The 19,746-nt window shown below is 35.4% G+C and overlaps 1 protein-coding gene across 4 annotated transcripts; it reads right to left on the bottom strand.

Annotated features, from left to right (window-relative positions):
• Window positions 1-2,254: 2,254 nt before the first annotated feature.
• Window positions 2,255-19,146, bottom strand: LOC130803510 (clathrin heavy chain 1-like). Of its 4 annotated transcripts, XM_057667630.1 has the most exons (30): window positions 18,833-19,146; window positions 18,404-18,608; window positions 16,074-16,162; window positions 15,875-15,953; window positions 15,671-15,798; window positions 14,385-14,483; window positions 14,197-14,305; window positions 13,825-13,904; window positions 13,478-13,705; window positions 13,322-13,387; window positions 11,921-12,037; window positions 10,830-11,027; window positions 10,599-10,715; window positions 10,379-10,438; window positions 10,187-10,273; window positions 9,905-9,988; window positions 9,681-9,815; window positions 9,536-9,598; window positions 9,352-9,456; window positions 7,996-8,108; window positions 7,661-7,913; window positions 7,409-7,545; window positions 7,048-7,326; window positions 5,960-6,962; window positions 5,062-5,547; window positions 4,741-4,911; window positions 4,454-4,639; window positions 3,598-3,720; window positions 3,361-3,471; window positions 2,256-3,289 (listed from the first exon to the last, which is right to left on the bottom strand). In XM_057667630.1, exons 1-30 carry the CDS (start codon window positions 18,875-18,877, stop codon window positions 3,113-3,115), a joined length of 5,133 nt encoding a protein of 1,710 aa, XP_057523613.1. In that variant the 5' UTR covers window positions 18,878-19,146; the 3' UTR covers window positions 2,256-3,112. The 4 variants fall into 4 exon arrangements, with proteins under 4 accessions (XP_057523615.1, XP_057523613.1, XP_057523614.1 ...); XM_057667631.1 differs by lacking the exon at window positions 18,404-18,608 and having other exon boundaries at window positions 18,833-19,140; XM_057667632.1 differs by lacking the exons at window positions 15,875-15,953; window positions 16,074-16,162; window positions 18,404-18,608; window positions 18,833-19,146 and having other exon boundaries at window positions 2,255-3,289; window positions 15,214-15,765.
• Window positions 19,147-19,746: the final 600 nt, after the last annotated feature.

The raw sequence follows: 19,746 nt of genomic DNA, 5'->3' as shown, positions 1-19,746 counted from the left end.
CATGTTTTGATCAATTTCTACAATAAAGTTTTATAGAATTCAACATAGGAAGGTAGGAATTAACCTAATTACATAATCAAATATGGTAATTAATGGGATTTGAAAGCACTAAAACAAATTCACTACAAAATCATGATATGAGACATGTTGGTGATTTTGTGAATATGAATAGATAAAAGGATAGATAGTAGGACAATCAAATAGGGTCACTCATCACACATAAAGAAGCAAAAATGAGCCCACAATATTTATGCATACTTATCTATTGGATTTCATATGTTCATCAAAGATAACATTATTACTTTTGATTGGTAACGCATCCTATGTGATGTTTTTGTCTTTTATAATATCAACTTGCTAAGTTTACTAATCTTTTGTATTGAAATTGTTGGCGGGGGGATAAAGTTGAATAAGAATTGGGTGTCTTACTATAAACTTTTTATCATTTGATTGAATGAATTGAAGTTGTGCCATCAACAATAGATTCTTATTTCAGTTGGGTCCAAGAATAGATACCAATATATATCATCACAATATTGAGTCATTTCAAATTAGCTTATAGTAACTTTGAATTATAAGATATATTTAATTAATTCTAATGAATTCAATTTGGTGAAAAATATTTGTATGTTTGTATTTTTTTTCTTTATTTTATTTGCATTCTTTTGTATGAATTTATATCTATCATATTATTGAGTTCATAATATGAGTACAGTGAATGTTATTTTACTATTAGATATAACATTATGTAAACATTATCTTTCTATAAAATTGGAACATTATGATAGCTTGTAAATTATTAGTATGAATATATGGTACAATATCTAGGGTTACATAACCAATCTCCTAAGATATCACCAAATCTATTTGTGGGATCTAGTTTCAAAAATTGGTCTTTAGAAAATCATTCACCCTAACACAAACAAATACTTTTATCAAAAAAAATTTTTGAATTTTTTTCATTTAGTTTAAATTTTGTCCAAATTTTCTAGAGTCCAGTCATATTTTACATCAAATAGTAAATTGAGAGCTCTTTTTCACTTAGCCTAATTTATGTTACTTAATATATAATGTATTATTATTATTATTTCATTATTAAACTTGAAAACAATGAACTCTAGATTTTGCAATGTGAATTCTATGTTATAGAAAGCGATTTCCTTTTGCTCTAGTTTGATCAACTAGTGGTCTACCACATCACAATAATATTAATGGGCATATGAGTAATGGGATTTCAATGAGACGTTAAAAGAGGTTTTTCTAATGTTGATGTGAAGACATTTTCTTAGTAGTTAAAAGGGGCCTAACATACACATTATTGACAAGCAAGATAGATAAAGATGGATCATTGCAATTAGTTTTACAAACCAGGCAAGGCATTCTAATAGAAGTATCTAATAAAACATTATCAATGGCCCAAGGACAATATGAAATAAGTCACCCCAATTGGAATTTTTCCTTAAAGGTTTTTTGTTTTATCAATCATTGATGTGCATGAAAAGGAAAATACCTAAAACCTACTCTAATGTATGTCCAACTACAAAACTATGAAAATTTTCACATGAAATCAAATCAAAGACACTATTATTTTTAGTGGTACATAAATGATTCAATGTAGGACATGTAGTAGAATATCAAATAAAAATCTATTAGAAATAAGCTATGTAGAGCTTGAGTCTTAAAATCAAGATGTTAAACTTAAAGTTAGACTCTATTGAATATAATTTGAGAAGGGTTTTCTTTGTCTTCATAGATAAGATCATCGCCATTATTCGAAATCAAGTAAATAAAAAGATCATTAGTACATTAGGGGAGAACGAAATTATTGTGTACTGCATGTGTTCCATATTCCCATATAGTTAGCTATTTAAGTTATCCATGTAAAAGCTCGTTGAGAACGAAATATCTGGCACGTTTTATGGGACTCAGCAAGGGCGTATTCCTCAATGTTGTCGCTGACATCATTTAAGTTACGTATAAAACCATGTACCTATTAGATGTTAATATTTGCAAGATAAGTTGGTAGAATCCTTATTATGTGACAGTATTGACCCGAGTTCATAATTAACCACAATGTTCTTAAATATTATCGATATTATTTAATTTTGTTCTAGATCCATTGCTGAAACGCATCTACCAAAAAATGATTGAAATTTGGCACATATTGGAAGGTCCAAGACTAAAACTAATAGAATTAAGAGATGACATCGAGTCATTGACTTATAATCTAACCCTCAAGCTCTTTGGTGCTTAAATTCCCTAGATTATGACTATTTAATCTAAGGCCAAAGTTATTATTATTGGTCATAGAGTTATTAGCTTCACATGAAAACCTTAGTCCATATTGTCGGCAGAGAAGATGTCTATGATGGTCCTAAATTAGCTTGAGGAAAAGTTAGTTGGTTTGAGTGCAGAGTTTGAGTGTGAGTATTTAAATTTATTCATGTTAGGTAAACTAATCGATTGCTTTCAGGAGAAAATAATCCTTTATACTATAAATTTTAATTATTTTCTAACCATATTTTAGAAAAAATTAATTAAAGTTGATAACTAACTCTTGTGCGATTCACAATTCATACCAGAAACACATATTGTTGTATGAGACAGTTTCACCAAGAGATGTGCCTTATACATGGATAAAATAGTTCATCTCATACATATTATGAGAATATAAGCTCTTTGTTTGAAGTCATCTCACCGAATAATTGTCTTTCACAAAACTAGCTCAAAATTTAATCTAAACTACTCCACAATCAATTGCATTGAACTGAGAAACCATCGCAAAATATAAAATGGACTTCTAAAATCATTTTGCAACTCTAAAGGGACTTTTATTAGTTTTTCTTGCCAGCAGCAACAACAATACAAAGAATAAGTTTTTGGTCAAAAAAATGAATGGAGTGATACAAAAATGATAATACTCGATATAATTAAATGAAAAAATGAAAAGATAACATTATTATCTTATTGACCTAAAATTAAATTGATTATTAGAAGTTGTCAAAGCTATGATTTTGAACGATTAGAAGCACTGCAAAATTTTAAGCTGAAGCTCAACAGCCTGATGTTGCAAGCACGGATCAGAACGTACAAGTTTTCGGGAGTACAAAAGTTAGTAGCCTCCCATTGTTGGCATACCAAAAGGCGGCATAGGAGGCATACCCATACCTCCCATTCCTCCCATGGGGAGTGGTGGTCCATAACCTCCCATTCCAGGTGGTGGTGGAGGCATAGAACCCGGCATTGAAGGAGCGGGCAAAGCAAGAGGCAGCAACTGAGCGTACATATTCTGTCATGAAATGGTACATTAGTATCCACGTACTATTATGCATGAGAAAACGAAATAACATAAGAATGAACCTGTTGTGCGATAACATCCTTCTCTTCCTGCTCCTTCGCTTTTGTTTCCTTCTGAGCCTCGATTTTATCCTTGATAAGTTCATCAATCTTCCCCGTGTACTCACGAATAAACTGCAATACAAAATGCAAATGAGTTTTTAAAATAACTACTACTATCCAAGCTACTAGAAACTGACAAGGAGATGATCGAATAATTATATAGAAAAAACTCCAACCATGAAAGGGCAAAGCAGTTACCTGTAATAAGTATGGGAGGGCAAAGTCAATCATGTTGTTAATCCAGGCCAGCTCAAGGGCAACATCTGATCGTATTACATCGTAACACACGAAAAGGCAAGCAGCGAAACACTCCTTCTTTCCCTGCAAAAGCAACAAAACAGAAGTTATCTCCGGAAAAGGTGGCGCTAACCAATGCGTATAAAAGATGACATAAACAAGCCCCCTCTAAAATACAACTGCTGTGGTCTATTACTAAAACATTACTTACTGCAATCTAATACTCCCTGTCTCTATGAAGTTGCACGGTTGTACCTATTTCAGTTTAAATTTGTCACTTACTTTTCATCATCTCCTTTTATGGCAATGGTCTCACTTCGTTTCTTTAATCTCATCCACGAATTTATCCTCTCCATCCATCTCATCCACTCATTTCTTGCAACTTGTGTTTTTTTTATTCTCACACTACAAACTAAAACTACAACTGAGAAAAGGGGTGCAATTTTCAGAGATAGAGAAATATTGTTCAGATGTAAACAAATTTACGTCCAACCACTTGATGCTGATATCAGTCTTATTCATGAAATATGGATCTATAAGAACGAAAACAATGGATCGATCACAGTCGAGATTGAGATATTACCCCTAAATTAGAGGAAAATGTTGACCTTAAAAGTTAAGATACCACAAAAATTCTTGTCTTGAATGAATGCTTTCCCACTTGTTCCATCATTAGCCCCACAACATCACTTCCTAAACATAAACTTTAGCTATGATGTAATGTCAAAAGTCAAAACAAAACCCCATGGAGAATCTTGCAAATTAGCTCATGCAAAGAAAATAGATCTTTAACAAAAAGCTGAGAAAAAAAAAAGACCTCCTGTATGAAATAAACTAATAATTCTTCAGCCAGCTCCCGCCCACCAGATTGCGAACATGTTTCCATTGCATCTCTATAATGTTTATCTTTCTTTGACAGTGCAATAGACTGCTTCCATCGACCTGCCTTCTTATAGATATAAGCAGCAACGCGTCTCATCTCCAGAAGCTCATGTTTCTCAATCTGTCATCAACAAAACAATGCAAGTACCATAGAATTGTTCAGTGCATAATATTATAAAACCTGCAGCCACTATAAATATGAAGTTGGAACTAGATGCTGACCTTTTGTGCAAGCCCTATGTGATCAAAGTTATCATGTAAATCAATTGACTCTCGCAATCTTTCATAGTCTTCATCCTCAACATATATTTCATTCAGGGCCTCATTTACAGCATAGACATTGTTGCTCTGAACTGCTATCATGTATGGCTTCACAAGATGGATATTACCTGCCTGTGAAACAAGAGATACGTATTGAAAAGATTTCTCTGACAAGTAGCAGCAACAAAAAGATAAACATATGCCAATACTAGTTCAGATAGCAGTACTCTGAAGCATTAAAGGCAATTCATTTATAACCAAAGGGGAAAAAAAGTAATCGACCTTTCTCATTATGTCAACAACACGTGTATGGTCTAGACGAAGTGCCAGGACATTAAGCATGTCATTAATAAGATCAGGATGCTTTTGTAGGTAGAAGTGCACAGCTTTATAGTATAGCTCAACATTGGCAACTTTAACCAGAATATCCTTGAACTGCATGTGATCCCAGGCCTCAGGAGAGTGATTCATTACAGTAACAGAAGCATTATCAAATTCATCATACTGAATATAAAGATATGTAAGCTCTTTCCAGTGCTGCTGTTCATCGCAGGCTCTGATTAGTTTAAGAATATTCAGTCGGGTAGAGAATAGCTTAATGTGCTCCATAAGCTTCTCAGAGCGATATCTAGCATAAAGTACTCCCAGCTCAGTAAAAATTCCCATGTGTGCACGTTCCAATCCAAGACCGCTTTCCATCAATGAAATTATCTCTTTGAAACAGCCTCTATTCTGATAATACTGGCTGACCTCCTCCATGTCATCAACCTAAAATTTGTAACACAAATAAGATGCTAACAATACTACTACAAATTTTAAAAATATTGCTACAACAATCACCAAGTATCAATGTTGAGGCATATGGACATAGCTTACAGAAAGCTTGAGATGTTCTATAATTGTGTAACATTGCAGTTTAGAGTTCAGACATGTACCAAGCCATATATAATTTGTTATACAGGTACAACAATGTATAAGAACAGGTGATGGAAGTAATTCCTCAACCTCAAAACACATGATTTAAGTTGCTCCCAAAAGACATCACTATAGAAATTTACATGTGTAAGATTTTATATTACCTCAGCAGAACCAGAAAAACTTTAGTAACCTGAGCGTAAACTTAGTATAGAATTTGATTTGGAACACAGTACTCAGGAGTAAAGAAATCACAGAAAGGTACCTGTAAAATGATGTTAAGACCACAAATTTGAGCTAATCTGAATTCTTCAGCATCAACGCATGCAAAGCAAACTTCCTTCCAAGTCTTTGCGCTATTAGCTTTTCGTGCTGCATCAACAGCACTTTGGAATTGTTTTAGCCTCACCAAGGTAACAGCTAACTTTGCCCAATTGGAAATAAATGCATAAATTATCTTTGCAGCTTCATATAAAGCTTCATCAAACAAGCGATCACCAACACTCTGGAGGTTGGCAATGTTTGGCATGAGTATGAATTCTTCAATCTCACTCAACCTATCAATCTTGGCATAGGCATATATGAGTTCACCATCCACCCTAGGCTCCTTGATTTGTTGTCTAACCATAAGAAGATACTTAACCAAATCATGGTAGACGTCTGCATCTCCAGCAGCACGAATCACATCCAAAAATTGTGTGGCATCCTCAGCGCGTATAAATGACTCGATTGCATCACTGACCAACCCAGCCCTCAACTGAGCCTTTGCAACTTGGCTCCAAACAGTATCCTCTTCAACTCGGAATGCAAATTCCACAGCCCTGTCAATGCTTTGAATGTTATCCAATAGCACATTAACCGCCTGCACATTAAGATTGAATTTCTTGAAGATTGCAAATGCTTCTTCGTAAAGCTTGGCCTCAACAGCTATTTCTCCAACTGCGGGTCCATCAAAGTTATCCAACCTGTTGACATAATCCATAACTCTGGATGAATCTGCCTTGATGGCTGTCAAAATCAAGAGGTTCTGCAGATTTGAATTTCCACTGAAAGCAGAGTTCTGAAGGACAATCTTTTCAAGAAGCTCAATCAACTCATGAGGAAGATCAGCTGTCATAAAAGCCTTAACAGCAGCAGAAACTTGTTCAGGACTCTTGCTTTCGGGCAAAGCAGTGGACACAACTTGATCAATGATCAGCCTTCTATACTCATTTTCAGGATTGAGGACCTTTTCCCATAGATCACTATCCATTCTTTCAACAACATATCTGGAACACAAAAATGAACCAATAAGCACTTTCAATAAATTAACTCACAACCATGAGAAGGTTAAGATAAAATCAAGTCACTAACCTTGCTTGCAGCTTGAACAAAGAATTCTTATTTGTGACGTTGATAAGCTCGTCATCACATTGCCCTCGCCTATAAGCAACAACAGCAAGGGTCGGGTCACGCTTCTCACAATATTTACCCACAACACGTGAATCATAGTATGGGTTGGTCATGAGAAAATGCTCAGGATTATTGTTACTCTCAATGATAATTTTACCCAGAGCATTGTGCACATGCACATCTTGGCTTCCTTCACTAACAAGATGCTCGAGAAATTGGGTGAGCAAACGAAGTCGATTTCTGAAAAGTAAAAAGAATAATCACAAAGCAAATAAAAGAAACAGTACGAAAATTCTAAGATCATACGACACCATATCAGCACCTCTTCTCACATTCCTCCACAAGTGGCTCGACTGGAAGGAGAGAGCGAACAGAAAGTATTAGACCCTTGATAAAATCTTCAGGACATTCATCATCAAGTAGTTGCCCAACAACTATCGGTGCATTTCCCGGATTAACCTAACAAATTGAGATGAGACCTGTCAACAGAAATTGTATACTGCAGAAGCAAAATTCAAGCATCTCAACTTCAACTGCACCAACAGAGAATAGACCTTCTAAGTGGATGACATACCTTCTGAACATACCCTTCAATATAACGAAGCATGTTATTTACATAAAGGTAGTGTGTGAGGTCAGGAACAAAACCAAAACGATCACAAACATTAATCAGCGGACGTGCATCGGGAAGCTTGGCTTCCATCAGGAAGTTTTTTGTTTTTTCAGCATCATAAAAGTTGGACTCTCTAGTAACTCGTTCCACTTCTTTAAGCTGCCCAGTTTTAGCAGCTGCTTCAATGTATTTAAAGTGAATATCAGGATCATCACTGCATAGGATATCAGAATTGTGACAAATACAATATTAGAACACTCATGAAAAGTATGAACAACTGTCTTTAACTATAATACCTGGAGCTCAAATATGACCCAAGGAAAAAATACAGCCCTTCATATGATTTAAATTGCTCGAAGAGTTTAATGCATGTATCTACACCCAGTTGGTCACTATACTCCTTAGCAGTCTGCAAACATAAACACAAAAATTCAAAGAATTAGCAATATGACAATATTATGTTAGCTTTCTAACAGAAGTAATGATAATTAACACTCCTTTGTGCTCAAAACATGCTCTTTTCCCGGCAAATTATAATAATACACCATGGAGAACAAAGAGCACTTTACTCCATCCTCTTACAAAAAGTCAATGATGCTGATTTTATTTACTTTACTCCAATCTTGTCATCAGAATGCTGCAATAATTTGCCATGTTGAGTGACATAGTTGTTGATTTCTAGTTACTAGTTAAATTGTATTATTTCCTATGATGTATTGGTCAAAACTCAAAATGAAGCTAACAAGATGGTCCTTGCCAAGAAATATCAATATAATTTTGAGAAATTGGCGAATAAGTTAACATGCATTGACCTGCCTGTTGTGCCAAGTCCCAAATCTCCTAGCGGAGGATATGACTTCGATTATCACATAGCCCATGCCTTGTCTTGCGCTTTGAAGAAGGATGTTGAGTGTACAAGGAAGTATGGAAGGTTGAGGTTTGGATCACTCCATGAGATGATCAAGGATGTGCAAGAGGAGTGCCTTGAACAAGGCAGAAGGTGCACAAGGAGAGCCTTGGTTCATGCTTTGAACGAAGAAATAAGAAGGAAGGGAGGTGCCTTGAACGAGGCACAACACACGAAGCTTCTAGTGAATGACCAGACCACAGTGCTCGTCTGAGGCTCCGAGCACACTAATGTTTTGTAGGCTATATAAGGAGGCCTAAATCAGCATTAGAAATCATTGAGAGAGGCCAACACATAGAAAGCAACTAGTGTAAAAAGCCAAGACAGTTTCTTCTTTGTATTAGATTAAGGATGATCTCCATTAAAGGTGAGAGGTTGTTCTCAAGTGTATGAGGATTTACTTCATTGATGTATTGTTGAATCATTTATGATATTAAACTTTGTTTGAGGGGGAGGTATCTAAGATACCTTATTAATCATCTTGTGGTGTGTTTTATTGCCTCTGCTCTGTTTTTCTTTTGTTTTCCTTCTTGTTCTTCACTTGTTAGAGTCCTAAAGACTCATTTCACTACCAAATACAGCCCATCATGATAGGGCGATGTACTCAATAAGCATAAGAAACTTGCATCATACAAACGTCCACAAGCAGACACACAGAAATAATAGCCATAACAATGAGCACAAATTTTCATTATATTCTTCTTTCATTGGAACTTGGAAGTCCAAAAAGCACTAGAGAATGCACCTGGACAATAATCTGAAGGTTGCCCCTGAGATTGACAAGTAAAAGGTCCTTCATGCACTCTAGTGCCCACTCACAGGAAAGTGTCCCAAAGAAATCAACAAGTGCCTGCACATTGTCATCTAATATCAGCAACAAGCCAATCACATTTAGTAAAGCAAAAACTTTTAAAGTCTATGTTAAGGACCTGTGGTTCTATCGCATGGGTATTCACAATAACACGTTTGATGTCAGGTAAATCAGTGTAGTGCTGCAAATAAACATTATAAGAACATAAGGAACCTCAGTCAAGGTTAAAAGGGCCACGAAAACAAATTCTGAACGTCATTCACCCGAAGTGCTTGTATGTAAAGACCAGCTTTCTCGCAAAGCTGAGCAACTCTAGAACGATCATAGTGACTGAACATTCCGTTTGCTAAAATAGCATCAGCCACATTGGGAAAGGTAACAAGATTGATTTCCAAAACCTGCATAAATAATCGTGTCAAATGCTTAAGCATTGAATATTATTAGAAATATATTTCAACTATTCTGTCAACATAACTGATGGCTATACCTTTGTTTGCAGAAAACCATGTTCAGGCGAATTTGATTTTAAAACATCCAGTAGAAATGCTGTTGCTTCCCGAATTAAGTTTCTCTGAGTAACAAAAGGGGAGAGAAAGGTTCAAACATTGGTATTTGAGAAAAGAATACAGCAACCACACAAAATTAATTTTCTTTTAAGCGAGATGGCGAGAAGATGATAATTATACAACTCCCCGGCCCATGTTTAAAATGGTTTCACATGGAAATATAATGATTAGTAGCAAGAAACACACAGAAAACAAATCAACACCTGAAGAAAAAGATCTGTTATAGTGTCATAATCAACGGCACACCCTCCCTCCATTTGGGACATCATCAGTGCAAAATTGACGGCACCCTGTAATGTAGGATGGATAAATAGGCACAACTACAACATATTACAACATATTACAAAAAATCTATTCAAGCGAGAAAGGGTATGTTGAAGAAAATAAATACACACCTGAGGATCTTGTCGAAGAATAGTTTGGATAAGGAACAAGTAATCTGGTGCATAGCCGACCTACATCAATAGGAGAGTTATAAAGTTCTAGCACATGAAAGAGAGTAATTCCAGAACAAAAATAGGGTACCTCGAGCTTAGGAAAAATAAGGTTCAAGACAAAAAACATTATGACCACAAAATAAAGGATCTATTCCACAAATTGAAGAATCTCTCTTACCTGCTTCGAGTAAATGAGAATTTTGTCAAATTCCCGACGCTCGGCAAAGGCAGCAACAACCTTAGGAGTTGCTCTAGCTTTGATATATATCTTCAAAGCAAGGTCAGTGTCAACAGTCTGCAACATTAAAAAGTAGCCGTCAGGCCCATAACATCAGATAACACTGAACAATTACAAGAAATAAAACCATTATAGAGCACTAGAAAACCAAAATGATAATAGCAAGTACACCTTAACTAGATCTCCAAGTTCCTCAGTGCACTCCAATTTGTCTTCTGCCAACCAATTCTCCAGAAGATTTTTCTTGTTTTGATTCACAACGAGGCGGGATAGTTCTAGAGATTCAAATGCATTAAGTTTTCCTCTAGTCAGAAGTGTCCCAAAGTATTGTAAGAGAGGCGGGGTTTGCCCTGATTGAACAGGAACACTCTGCAATGATAAACCACTGAAAGTTGGCAAAATAATACAATAATTGGAGTCATCCATTGCAGCAATAGATCCAATCAGTGATAACATCTCAAGGGGATATTGTGCATCAGAAAAGAAAAGTGAGTATAGCAAAGCTCTCCATTATAGGCAGTAACTCAGTTGTACAAAATCCTGAAATGCAATGCACTTATCATTCATCCTCATATATTAAAAATTTGAAACTTATATAACTGGTATAAGCAGAAAGCTAAAATTCAAAAGATAATTAAAGATCTACCAATTGATAAGGATGCCTAGTGGTATTCTGTTCTCTACAAGTTTTGTTTATAAGAAGGTGATATGCTCAATGAATGCACAGTTGAGTATGAAGAAATTGTTATGGTTCCCGTGGAAGGAGTTTGAAACATTGAACAGAGATGGAATAAATGCATGGTGCAAAGATCTTTACTGTTAACAGCATCTAAATCATCAAATTTAAAGGAAAGCGGAGGGAAGGTAGGGGGTGCACTGGAAAAAATGCAGTTTCAGCTGCAAGTGCCATAACTGTCACAGTGATGTGGTGACAAAAGTGAGGTGGTTGTAGTACCGCCAAAATTGGCAAACTTTATGACATAACCCTTTTGAACCAGCTTAGAATGAGAGATTTTTTGACACCTTTAAAATGCAGGTGGTATTGGTTTGGAAGATTTAGAAACCTTCAAAATTCGGCCTTCTTTTTGCACCAAGGGGAGAGGTGAAATAATACCAATTACAAATATAGGTAGAGATGCCAGTAATATGGTGCTAATACGAAGTACCCAATTGACAAAACACACAAATAACAGAAATCAAATTGCACATTATGACGCATCATTATAAAATGAAAATATGCTAACTTGCATTTACTCTCTAACCTGAAATTTTGCGACAGTGTCAGGAGTACGCAATATGCCTTGTGGAGATTCAGCAGCAAGTGCAGCAGCTTCCTTGTACTTTGTTTGAGCGAATAACTCTTGGAAGCGCTGAACAAACTGAAACAAATACAAGGTAGCAACTCAGCAATAGATGACACATACCCTTTTCTCCTACACGCAACACCCAACACCCAACATTCCAATGGGAAACAAGGAAAGTGACAAAAAGCATAATTAAAAGTTAATTTAAACATTCAATGCTAAATATCATAGAACAGCATGGACAAGGTCAAAGACTACTTCCAAATATTCTAACATATTTTTCAGAAGTTCTACTTAAGCTCAAATCCTATGACATGAAGTACAAAATCAGACTAGGAAGGGTTTTGCATTAGATGTTGTCAATTTCCATTAGAAAGAGTTTATCATATGAAAGGAAACAAGGAAATGAGGTGATTTCAAATTCCGGCCTTTTGGAGTGCAGTACACTGGCTACCAGAGCGTGATCGATTGAGTAAGAGTAATCATTTGTGGAATTGCTAGCAATTATAAGAGTACTTGTGGAAACACTAATTTTGAAAGTCACACTGATGTTTATATACAAAATTATATTTCCCTCCTGTCATGGTCATATGTAATTTGTACTTTCGAGGGTGAAGATAAACAAGGTAGCAAATTAAGGAGTTAGTCATGAACTTTTGGCAATTATAGTTCCCTCAGACCTGCATATCCACCAGTTTACAATATAGAGCTTACAATTTTTCTATAATCTGGAAAAAAGTAGACCATAGAGCAATGAACTGTCTTAAGGTACATGAAAATTAGTCGTTCTTTAAGAAAATAACAATCTAGAGTCTAGTGAGTGATTATGCAATGCTTAGTCCTTAGATCTTATCAGCAACAACTAATAATGTCCAAGCCTTAGATCCAAAAGACGGGTTTAGCTGTGTGAACCGAACAAATCAACTAATGTCGTCTGTAACAATCCACCTATTCCCTTCATTTTTATGTAAAGCTATGGTTTTGAAGATCTAATTTTTATCATATCCTTGTTCACCCAGAAAGAGATCTAAAAAAAACATAACAAAATATTCTTCAAGAGGAATTTTTGGAGGAAGAAGATGCCAATAGTAATCAACTTCCAATGATTTTCAGTAAATTTCCATATTTTCTGAAAAAAAAATACATATATTAATACTTTTTTTTTTCCATGGGTTGGCTTGCTTTCAGCCCTAACCAATGAAGTATTTTCAGAATCTACAAACAACGCGAGCCAACTATTTGATTCATGCAATTGTACCACGATACTGTTTTGGACAAATTGAATTCAGTGTCCAAAAACATAAAAGTTAATAATCAAAAAGTGTCTTCGAATATAGCAAAATCCAGTGGACAACATACCAGATTTTCTGCACCAGGGAGATTGCCCCTTTTGGCAAGATTAACAGCAAGCTCCAAATTGTTTAACTGCAGCAAGCCAGAAACATCAACAATATTTTAATATGTATTAGTTAATATTTCATTCAAATGTTGAAACAAAAGTTTCCAAAACCATACTTGGCCACTGACAAAAGGAACAATAGTAGCTTCATTAACAGTGGCAAGAAGAACTTGCCCCCTTCTGTTGATGGCATAGAAGCCGCCAGCAGATGCAGCCTCTGATGTCAAAAAAATGGGATCCGGACTGATTCGATTCCGATAAACAGCACTTGCAGACTCAAGGTCATACACAAATAATAGGCCAAGCTTGGTAATAACATAAATCAAACCATATCTTTGGGAGATCTGTGAAAAAAAATTGATGCAAAGTCATCATAAGGAATTCCAGAAACAGTAGGTAACAAGGCAACAGGTACGTAATGCGCTTAAACAAAAAGTAGGCCCTCTTGACTCTTGAGTATCACCTGCATCGCAACTGGAAAATCATCAGCAAAATCTGGAGGGAAGAATAGATCAGCTTGTTTCTTTGTAAAACTTGCTTTTCCTGTCAATAAAGTACACTGATCAGAACACCAGAAACACAGCACTAGTAAATAATTGATTCAAAATTATTTCAGACAAAGAAGGATGACATCAACTAAAACGATATTTAAGCAATAATTTATGATTGTCCATTTCGAAGGGAGCAATGCAATTTTGTTAGCAATATTAAATGGAATAAATAATAGAGCTTGGCACAAAGTGATACTTGAGTCAAAGAAATCTAAATCAAAACACATACAAGTGCACATGAAGAAAAAAGTGGATGACAAGAACAAAAAGATCAAGTGTAAGACCTGGCTGAGCACCAAGCTCTATGATGTGCAGCTTGGAAGTAACCTGGCCAGCATTCATGGACTTAGTGGCAAACATAATAAGAGTAGAAGGCTTTTCACTTCCAGGGACCTACAAAGCATATTAAAGTATTATGGAATCCTGAACACCAGAAATATAACAAGTGACCAAAGATGAAGGAAAATCACACTTTATAAGAGGCAAATGATGCGGCATGAGCTTCAAGAGCTTGACTGCGCTGCTGATCAACAGAATAGAGCTGCATACTTCCTTTAACAAGTTGAGGCCTCTAAAACAAAGCAACAGCATTATATCAGTGAGCAGTAGAGTAGAGCAAAGCAAGCAAAATTTAAAGTTCTTAAATATTTTTTTAATAAAAAAATTAAAAGATGTTAGCTTAAATATCAAACTTAGTTTATTAGACGTCATATTTGCTCAGTCAACTGGTGTCCTGCACTGAGCAAAACTACAAGAAGAAGAGAAGCATAGCAGTGAACAGTATGTATCAAAAATTAAAACTAATTCTTAACAAATGGCATTAAGATTGTACAGGTATCCAAAGAAACCAAAGCAAGAGAAGCAGAAACCATACACCTAAAGGATTGTACCTTGAGACCTAAATCTTCACCTGGAAAAAACTTTCTGGTGCTAATTACAACTCAATCCAAAAATCACCATAGTTTTATTTTGATGAAACAAAATTGGTGCGTAGTTAAAATTTATTTCCTCCAAAGAAGAAGAATATTTGTACATATACTCAAAACTCATCAAAAGTAGAGTACTCATGCAAAAATATTAGAGTCTAATATTGTTCTAGACTTATGTGAACGTCCATATTCCATGGAGCCAAAATTTAATAGCTCATAATTACTGTGATTAAATTGAAGAGAAGAATATATGTAAACGAACATTTGAATTGATCTCCTTAACTGTAGATTAGTATTAGATCTGGTGAACATAGTATAAATTTTGTTACCGGTGATCTCTCACGTTAATTTGTTTTGGTTTATATGACTGACCTTATACGTTGGGATTAAGGCTTTGGATGTGGTAGATTCCATCATTGTGAACAGCTACTTCTCAAGTAGGATACATAAGAAATCCACTGCATGAACTAACTTTACTATGTATCAAGTGCAAAATATTTAGTGCTCAAAGGAAAAGAGAGAAAGAGAACAACACAGATGTTTATAATAATGCAAGGACGCATCTAGATGAATGAATTGAGGTAACATGCTTCAAGAAAAACAATTACTAGACTGGCGTACAGATGTTATATAGATGAATTAATCACATACAACGTTTTATAAAACGTCATATTGTGAATTTTGCAGCAAGAAAGAGGCTATCAAGCATTTTCTAATTGATAATGTTGCCTCATGAGATGGTTCAGCTAATAATGCCAGCCTAAGGCAGCACTGCGATTGCAGCTCACAAATCTTTAGGCAACAATAACTAGAATAGGAATTTTTGTACCTCAGGTGAACCAGGAGCAATACCAATCAAGACCAACCACTTTTCAGAAGGGTCACAAATATAGTTGATTATTTGGTTGTTTGCCAAATTAGCAGTCCTTTCAAAAACTTTTACGGGTTGAGAATGCCCTGCAATGCAATGGTCATGAATGTCAAAATACACCATATAGTTACAAGATAAGGGGTTCGGCAAGCTACATCCCACCATCAATTGACCAGTGATATACTGATGTCTGTGTCACGAGTCCAAGCATATTTGGAGAAATCCACTTCCAGAAGACAATCTACACGAAAAACAAAGAGCATTGGTCCAAAGAACAATGGATAAAATCGGGAGGGAAGATGCACTACAACCCATAATAAAAGCTGTTTCAAGAATAAGTCCATCATGGGCTAAAATGTACCTGCTCAGGCATCTGGTGTGATGTCACCTTTGTCTTTGATTCAATATTAAAAATTTGTAAATGATCTTGTGTGGTACCTGGAAGTTTAGCTACACAAAAAACCACAAAACATCATAAAGAAATGTCCATCTTCATTGAAGAGCACAATATGCAAGAAAAAAAACACGGATCTACGTATCCAAGACATATGAGTTATATGAACTTTTGGAAACAAGATGAGGATCATAAATTCTCTATATGAGCTAAATCAAGTTATTTGGCAATTTAAGACAAAGATATGAATTAAACATTGCATTAATCATTAACAGCTGGTTATAACAAACAATACAAATAAAAGCTAATAAATGTTTTGAAATCTTGCTCACATAGTTCTCACATGACCACATCTAAATTTTCAAAAATACTTTCAGAACTAATCCCAAATATTTCAAAACTAGTCCCTGCTTATTGCGTCTCAATTCAAATAGATATATCAACAATTCAACACACCACATGATGCTCATGAAAAAACTACTTTCCTATGCCTTTATAACACACTCCTATAGTTCGGTGCAATATGTTCAACATAGCACTAGTGAAGACCAAGCTTACAACTTTTTGACTTCTTTCGTCTGAACATTCAAGTCCGCACATGCAAAAATCACATATTCATCCTCCAACCCATGGTATTGCTTCAATCTTCACTCCCAAGAATTCCTTACACTTCATACTTTTTATCAAAGCTTATGAATAAAGATAACCACAGAGATAGTGTTCGCTATGTATCAATAAATATCATATTACTCATTTATTTATCAACGTGTGATTAAAAATATCAATGCTCAAAAGTGTAACTTGAGTGAGAAAGGATAAATTAAAACTAATAAAGCATATTCATATTATTACAATATAGCGTCAAGGAACATTTAGCATACAGAAAACACAACCAAAAATGAGAAGAGAAAGAATTCTAAGAGCTAGCTAGGCTATAACTATAAGTATTGTTAGAGCAAGCACCAAATCACCCTCATGTGGAAGGTCTTCGGAGTGCCGTGATGATGGTACAACGAAGGACAATTGCATGGTGCAAATGAAGTGCATTGGGCAAGGCATGAAGAGGCTTGATCAAGGCAAGGGTCGAGGGAAAGAGTGCCCGACCAAGACTGCAGCTCGAGCCAAGCCATAACAGCACTGAAGACAGCCTCTCGACCCGGTCGAGAAAGACAGCTCGATCGAGCAGTTCATCAGGGGAACGTCAGAAGCTTCAGTAAGTGGGCTCGACTGGTCGAGCAAGGGGCGCTCGGTCGAGCGAGCATCAGGCCCCAAAACTGACGGGTTTCTGTTTTTGTTACAAAAATGTTTTGGGCTTTAAGCCATTGGTCCTAGGGCTTCTAATATGTGCTAGGCTATGTAAGGGAGCCTTAAAACATCACTAGAAGCAAGAGGAGAGGCAAATACATTAGGGAAGCTAGGGCATTGGCCATTAGAATGTTCTTTTTGTATTTAGTGCCATTTGTGGTGTTTCACCATTACAGGTGAAACCTTTATGGGTTAAGAGTGAGCTTTTAACTATTGTAAGTTGAGTCATTAGTGTAATTGTGATTATATTAATGATAAGATACTTTATTTGAGGGGGAGGTATCCATTGATACCTCATAAACACATTGTTGTTACTTGTTTGATTGTCTCTTGTTTATGCTCTGTTTTTTCACTCAACTTCTACTCATGATTCTACCATTGTTGGGTCCGAACCATTCTCTTTCAAGTATAGACACAAGTATACCTCCACAAATATTTTAGACACATCAATAACTTCAAATATACCCCACAACACAATAATATTTAATTAGCCTAAGCAGACACATTCAAGCCGGGAGAACTTCAAGTCCACAATACACATGTATTTGAAATTGTTTCGAAAATCAAGTAACCAAATTATAGTCCAATAAATGATCGCGCCTATATCAATTCCACCAAACAAGCTCAAAGTATGAGTCCCATCACTGATACTACTTGACAAGAACCTATTTAATATATCAGGAATATACATTCTAGATAAGAATAAATTATAACTCAAGACTTTGATGCTAGTGAATAGTGATCACACTCATCAGTCCATAGTGCCAAAATACAATTTCTTTAACGGTCACGAAATGAATTTTGCAGTTAGTACGGATAGTTTTATGGTTCTCTACAACTATATTTTGGTCATGATAATCTCGAAAACCTTGAAATATGGTGATATGGTATTAATTGTCTACAATGCATCAACCTATTTCTACATCTATCTCTTTTCATGTTTGAATTCTGTATGATTCAATTATTATGAGTTAAAAAGATATCTCTCCTACCTTTCAAGGAGAGAATTCGAGTATTTGGATTCATGAGAGCAGAATCCGCCATAATTGGCCTTCGTAACGGTTGCATCGGCATGTTCATATCAACAATAACAACACTATTCTGCGGTGATGTTTCTCGTACACATATATACTTCTCTGATTCCATCGTCACATTATTAAATGTGATGAATTGTGGATTTATTCCAATGCTTGGCAACTGAAATAATCACACATTACGACATCATTCAATCAAATCACTAATCCCTGACAAACACCTTATCAAATGAAATTTAACGAATCCTATGATCACACCATCAAAATTAACACAGATCTATCAAAAGTTTATTTTCATTTTCTTCATCATTTAATCCAAACTTCGCAAAAACTACAAATTAAATGAAATTTAAGCAGAAATCTGAAAGAATCGAGGGAAAGACAAACCGTGAGAATTTCACGCATTACGATTGGTGCATTAGCCGCCGCCATAGCTACGAGATTAAATCCTCGAACAATCAACAAAATTTATTGAATTCAATTGAATGTATGGATTAATAATAAAAATAGAGCGGGAATCAAGAGTAAGGAATGATCGCCGACTCATGAGAATGCGAGGAAAGAAAATGCTCGTTCATTGATCAAATGGGAAAGAAAATGACTGCAAGTGCGTTATTTTTGTTCGTTACATTTCTAATTGTAGGAATTTGTTTTTGCTTGTTTGATTCATTATTTTAAAGGAATGTTTTTTTCCTGTTTTGAATTTCCGTTTGTAGATGGACTGCGAACTGAAAGTCTAAATAAATATAAGAATGGTAGGTGGTCGTGACCCAACGGCTTTTTATATCAGTCACATTTGTGAAAATGCGAAAAAAATAAGATTATTTAACAACTTTATTTTAAAAATAAGCTTTGTAAAAATTTTATTTTCAAAATAAGCGTCCGTACATCCAAACTTAGGCTTGGTATAAGTCGCTGTTACTAACAGCGAATTAAAAAAAAAAAGAATTTTTTTTAATTCGCTGTTAGTAACAGCGACTTAAGTCTTCTTCATTATTTCAGTTACTTCCTCATTCCAACCTACGAGATTAAGTAGTTGACTGGTCAACTCCTTAAGTCGCTGTTAGTAATAGCGGCTTAGACTTTTATTTTTTCTTTTTTTTTTTTTGATTTTCGCTGTTAGTAACAACGACTTACACCAAGCCTAGGTTTGGAAGTACGGACGCTTATTTTGGGAATAAAATTTTCACGGAGCTTAATTTTTAGAATAAAGTTGTTTAATGCTCTTATTTTTTTCAAATTTTCCACATTTGTTTTACTCCAAGACAGTCTTATTGCAACATAGTTTTAAATTGAGTTAA

Source organism: Amaranthus tricolor, chromosome 17 (genome assembly GCF_026212465.1).
Source record: "Amaranthus tricolor cultivar Red isolate AtriRed21 chromosome 17, ASM2621246v1, whole genome shotgun sequence".
Taxonomy (NCBI): Eukaryota; Viridiplantae; Streptophyta; class Magnoliopsida; order Caryophyllales; family Amaranthaceae; genus Amaranthus; species Amaranthus tricolor.
This window is presented reverse-complemented; position numbering and strand designations above follow the sequence as displayed.